This window comes from Diabrotica virgifera, chromosome 10 (assembly GCF_917563875.1).
Source record: "Diabrotica virgifera virgifera chromosome 10, PGI_DIABVI_V3a".
Lineage (NCBI taxonomy): Eukaryota > Metazoa > Arthropoda > Insecta > Coleoptera > Chrysomelidae > Diabrotica > Diabrotica virgifera.
In genome coordinates this window covers 51139687-51145686 of record NC_065452.1, presented here as the reverse complement: position 1 = coordinate 51145686, position 6000 = coordinate 51139687, and the positions used below count along the sequence as shown (strand labels likewise).

Genomic DNA, 6000 nt, shown 5'->3' with positions numbered 1-6000 from the left:
AGATCCATAATTTTTAAGGTATTCGCAAAAAGCCGTCCGAAAAGGCGACATTTTTCAATGAAAATGGCAAATTTTCAACCACGAATAACCCAAAAGGATTGAGTTTAAAAAAATTATAGAACGGTGCGCCCGCCGCATTTGCGGTGCTGCCGACGGCCCAATAATCCCTAAATTTACAACTTTTGTCCTTTTTGAATGAATAGTGTAAGAAAGTGCAATTTGTTTTCTAGAAATGAATGCCCACTAATATTCCATTGATAGATGTACTATGTACTTAAATGTTATTCGATTTCAATTTTTATATAATATACAAATATATTTTGTACAGTATTTTGCCGCCCTCTCATAATTTTCCGCCCTCTCAGAATTTTCCGCCCTAGGCATCTGCCTATATTGCCTAATGGATAAAGCAGCCCTGCTAATAGTTAATTTGCGCGTTTCAAATTTTATCATAGGTACATTTAATCTTTATCTGCTTACTATTTAAAAAATAATGTGCAAATATTTTGCAAAAAATATAATTTCCTAATGATTTATCTCATTTACACCATATCCCAACCATAAATAACCGCGTCTATACCGCACAGGTATTGAGAGCCGGCACAGATTAGAGACCTGCAGGTAGCCAAGGTGTATTTGACGCTCGGAAACTGAGAACGAACTCGCCATTCCACAGTCTACTGCTAGCGGTGTACACGAAAGGTTGTTACGTCGTAATACTTGACTGTCACTTGAGTTACGTCCTCACGATCGCTCCAACTGTGTGTAGGTTAAGTTTAAAAACACTTTCACTCACACTTATTGTTTTTACATGTGCTTTACCCTTTTGTTCTGATAGTACTGTTTCTGTGGGAAAAATGTAACAAGTCCTTATTTTATTTCGCGATTTTGGTTCATGTTAGCGGTGTCAACAATTGTGTCATTAACTTAAATAAAGTGTTTGAACAAAAGTTTAAATAAAGGTAGGCGTTATGGCCAGGTGTGGTAGTGGACATATGTAATTTTGAAGGAGAATAACAAAATATTAATGAAAATGGAAGAAGACGACGTTAGTGTCCGAGTGGCATTAAGGTGAGAATTTTTTAATTCATAAGAATTAAGTTTATTGTTTTGTTTTGATAAAATAAATAGAAAAGCAGATTTCTGTTACCTAATGTAAAACTTGTTATTTCTTTTGTAATAAGACTGTTTTTATTTGCAATTATTAAAAGTTTTATTACAAAACGTTTTAAGAATAATTATTATATCAAAAGTTTAAAGTTTGCATACATTTCTTTAAATGTCATAAATTTTTGGTTTGTTTACATTTAATGTCAGACGCATAAAAGGTTTATTATGATATTACTCCAGGGAAATAAGCAAAAAGGACCCTGTTCCGGACTTTGAACAATTCAGGTGTTTGACAACTTTTTTAGTTATTGTAAACCTATAGGGCCAAAAAACCTATTTTTTTAATTAGGTATTAGATAACAATTTAGTGCAAAAACGCAATTTTTTTCGATTTTTTTACACCCAATTAAAAGCTAAATAGTTGATACAAAATTACAAAATTTGAATTGTTAAAACATTGAAAAAGCTTCAAAGAGGCGATTTTTGAAAGTTAAAAAGTCAATTTGTTGCTTCGCAAACTGCAAAATAAGGCAAAATCGTTAATTGTTAATAACTTTTATTAAAAATAACCTAGAACTTTAGTACTTCACCCAAAATTGGGTTTTGGGATAGTTAACAAACCCTCAAAATTTCAGAACAATCCATCACTTAATTTAAAAGTTATTTAATTTGTTTATCCCAGATACCTAATTTTTAAAATACGGTAATTCTACGCATATCAAATGAAAGTTTAAGATAAACTATCGATATGCATCAAAAGAGTTACAAAAAAATCATTCCGAAGCTATTTCCTTGTAGCCCGATCAAAGAACAATCTGACCCAAAAAAAATAAAGGAAGAATGAAAATTTGGGAATAGGTAGTTGAAATTGTCTATTATTATATAAGAAAAAGTTTATAATTCTACATCCCCTCCATTTTACAAAAATGGAGGGGAATACCCCCTATCGAAGATGCCAAATATACATTCAAAATAAGTCCGGAATTGGATAAAATGACTAATTCTAAGCAACTTTTGTTCTATACAGTTTTTTTCCTAAGTCAATACTTTTCGAGTTATTTGCAAGTGAATATGTTCATTTTTAACAGAAAAAATCGTGTTTTTGGACGGTTTTTCGGAGATAACTCAAAAGGTAAGTATTTCAGCGAAAAAAATATTCTTCATAAAAATAAAGCTTATAAAAAACTGAAAAAAATGGTGTATGTTTGAGGTTTATAGACCCAGTAGAAGCAGAGTTGCAGCTAATGAAAAGTAGGTTCTTCTTCATCAAATTCCAAATCGAATATTTTACTGTGAAATAACCCAAAAACGGAGCACTTTTCGGGGAAAATTTATTTCAACCTTTTTAAAGTACCTATTTAAAAAAAGGTTTATTTTTGTTTTTCAAAAAAGCTTGTAACATTAATAGTAAGTTAGCTACGCTCAGAATATTGTTGGTCCCTTTTATTTTTTGGTAAAAAAAGCGAAAATCATCTCCTAATTAGCATCACAAATAAATTTTATCATTACCACTTCACAAGTTACTTTGCTTATGTATTATTTATAATGATCTGTAAGTTTCATTGGTTCAAAGTGCTTATTTTTGAAAAATGGGGGGGGGGGGTCAAAAATTGCGTTAAGTAATAGTTAAACGCCCATTAGAGTGCATTACGTAAGGGGGGGAGGGGGTAAAATTCTTTTAATGTTAGAAGTTTTTTTAAAAAACAAAAATAAACCTTTTTTTAAACACTTTAAAAAAGTTGTAACGAGTTTTCCCCGAAAAGTGCTCTGTTTTTTGGTTATTTCACATTGAAATATTCGATTTGGAATTTGACGATTTGAAGATTTACTTTTCATTAGCTACAACTCTATGCTTCTGCTGGGTCTGCAGACTTTACGCGTACACCATTTTTTTAAATTTTTTATAAGGTATATTTTTACTCGGAATATTTTTTTCGCTAGAATACTTACTTTTTGAGTTATCTGCGAAAAACCGTCCAAAACATGTTTTTTTTTTTTGTTAAAAATGAACATATTCACTCGCAAATAACTCAAAAAGTATCGACCTAGTGAAAAACTCTATAGAACAAAAGTTGCTTAGAATTAGTCATTTTATCCAATTCCGGGCCTATTTTAAACGTACCTGTAGATATTTTTTCACTCCCGAGAAAATATTTTTCACGCCGTATTTCCCAATTTTTATAAAATGGAGGGGATGTAGAATTGTAAACTTTTTCTTATATAATAATAGAAAATTTCAACTACCTATTCCCAAATTTTCATCCTTCCTTTATTTTTTTGGAGGTTTTCGTAAAATTTTGTGTTCCCTGATCGGGCCATTGTGGCATTTTTGTAATTAACTATTTTAAATGGGAAATAAGCCACAATTTTACTAAAAATGATTTTATTAACGTTTCGACGTCCAAATCGGATGCCATTGTCAAACAAAGTATTTTTTAATAAAATTGTGGCTTATTTCCCATTTAAAATAGTTGATTAAAAAATCATTTTTATAACCGAAATTCGTTTTCCAAACTGGTATTTTTAACGTATAAACAATTGGAATAATTTATAGGCTATTATAGTAGACGAAATATTCTTCCATAAATTTTAAAAAGCTAAAAATTTTACACGAATTTAAACACAAAACAAAGTTATTCTAGAATGATTAACTAAAAGGCAGGGATAATATTAAACTTATAAAAAAAATAGACAGCATGTGACTGCTAAAAATAAGGCTGAAATGAAAATTAGTTGGACCATATTAAGGGGTAACTAAAAATTCAAACGTTAAAAAATGTTAATCAACTTCAAAATTCTTTCTTCTTCTTAGGGTGCCTCTCCGTTCCGAACGTTGTCGATCATTCTGGCTATGATGACCAACGGCGGATCCAGCAACCTTGCAAGGAGGGGGCAATGAAATAAAAATTTTCTCGTCACTTGCGTACGCAGGATTCTTTTTCGGTATGGGCTGTTACTTTATTTTTCTTCATATAACATGTCCTTTCAGAACGTTGGTTACTATCATAGCTATCTCAATTTTATTCACTGCCACCCTAAATCAACCACGAAGTGCTTTTTCGTCCTGGACTGCGTTTGCCTTCTATTTTCACTTGCATAATATTTTGTAGCAACCTATATTTTAAACTTCTCATTACATGTCCAAAATACTCCACTTTTCTCTTCTTGATGCCTTCTATAATCTCAGTAGTCTTGCTGAGACGTTCTAGTATTATGGAGTTTCGAATCTTCTTCACCCAAGATACTTTTACAATTCTTATATAGAACCATATTTCGAAAGCCTCAAGGCGATTTAGGTAAGTAGATCGATTTTATATCAATGATTTTATTCACAGTCCAAGACTCGACACCATACAGTAAGACCGAGAACACGTACCTACTTTAGAGAAGGAATTCTGTTTTATGTTTCATTCCGTTATTCAGTTGTCAACAGGACACAAAGCTCACTATTTATTGTCAATCGTAATTATCTCTTTCTTAAAAAGGTGACACCAGGCGAAGTCTCAAGGAGGGGGCAATTGACCCCATTGACCCCCCCTTGGATCCGCGCCTGATGATGACTTTGTTAGTTACTATACGGAATAGTTGTGTTGAGTTCTTTCTATACCATGCTCTCAGGTTAGCAAACCAGGATATTCTTCTTCGTCCTGGGGCCCTTTTCCTTCAATTTTACCTTGTAAAATGCATTGGAGTAGCACGTATCTGTTTTGATATCTCATTAGGTATATGTCCCAAGTACTGCAACTTACGGCCCTTCACGATGTTGACCAAACCTGCGGTTGTGTTCATCCTCCGTAATACTTCTTCATTGGTAACTTTGTCTGTCCCTGGTATCTTCAGGATCCTTCTGTACAACCATAGCTCAAAAGCCTGAAGTTTCGATAGAGTTTCCGCCTTCAATGTCCACGTTTCTACTCCATATAGGAGCACTGAGTACAACTAACATTTTAGGAGCCTTATTTTTGTTTTTAGGGTGAGGTCACGGCTCTTGAACACAGAGCTCATAGTCAAGAATGCACTTTTTGCCTTTCCGATGCGACATCTAATCTCTTGGGTATTGTCCCACAACTCATTGATTATAGTTCCCAAGTAGTTGTATTGTGAGACACGTTCAATTCTCATTTGGTTCTCATACAGATTTGCTCCAGTTATGTTTTGCTTGCTCATGATCATTAGCTTGGTTGTGCTGGTGGTTATGTTACCGTAAAAACCCGATTTCAGTTAAAACCCGAATTTACTAGGAAAAACTAATTTTAACTGTGGGCTTGAGACAAAATTCTAGTTTTAACTAGTGAAAACTAGTATGTAATACTATCAAATATTTTCAGTTAATTTTAGTTGAGACTAATAAAGGTAGACTTCCGCACCAAGCGACCGAGACAGGAGACCGCGACAGGCGACAGATAGGCGAGGTCTCCCCACGACTGCTCTCAATGCAATTATACCAGGGTAGTTCTGCAGCCCGCGACCGAGACCAGCGACCAACTATCGTCTAATCGCGACCTATCTGTCGCCTGTCGCGGTCTCCTGTCTCGGTCGCTTGGTGCGGAAGTCTATCTTAAGCATATTTCAGTCAAAACTAGTTTTTACTAAACTTTTCAGTAATTTCCAGATTCAACGAAAACTCGGTAAATAATTTGCTACCCCGGTTGTTTGCAAATAATTTCTCTAAAACGTAAAATACTCTGGACAAGATCGTAAACGTAAAAAACTCAAATCGTTTTGACCACGTTGTTGTGTTATTGTCTTGCTTCCAGGCTGCTAACATTTTCTTGATATCTTGGTTAGCTCACTCGACTGAAGCTTGACTCTGGCTGTGCCTTGGTTTTCCATCAACTAATTTTTTCTCAGGCCAGTATGACATTACCTCATTTATAACTGCATTACCGA

The 6000-nt window shown here is 33.9% G+C and overlaps 1 protein-coding gene across 1 annotated transcript in view; it reads left to right on the top strand.

Annotated features, from left to right (window-relative positions):
- Window positions 1-607: 607 nt before the first annotated feature.
- The window catches only part of LOC114334548 (kinesin-like protein KIF21A), a 391021-nt gene continuing 385628 nt past the window's right edge, over window positions 608-6000 (top strand). Inside the window, exon 1 of the mRNA XM_050641339.1 lies at window positions 608-1071. Coding sequence (XP_050497296.1) covers window positions 1028-1071 — 44 coding nt within the window. The 5' untranslated portion in view covers window positions 608-1027. The remainder of the gene's footprint in view (window positions 1072-6000) is intronic.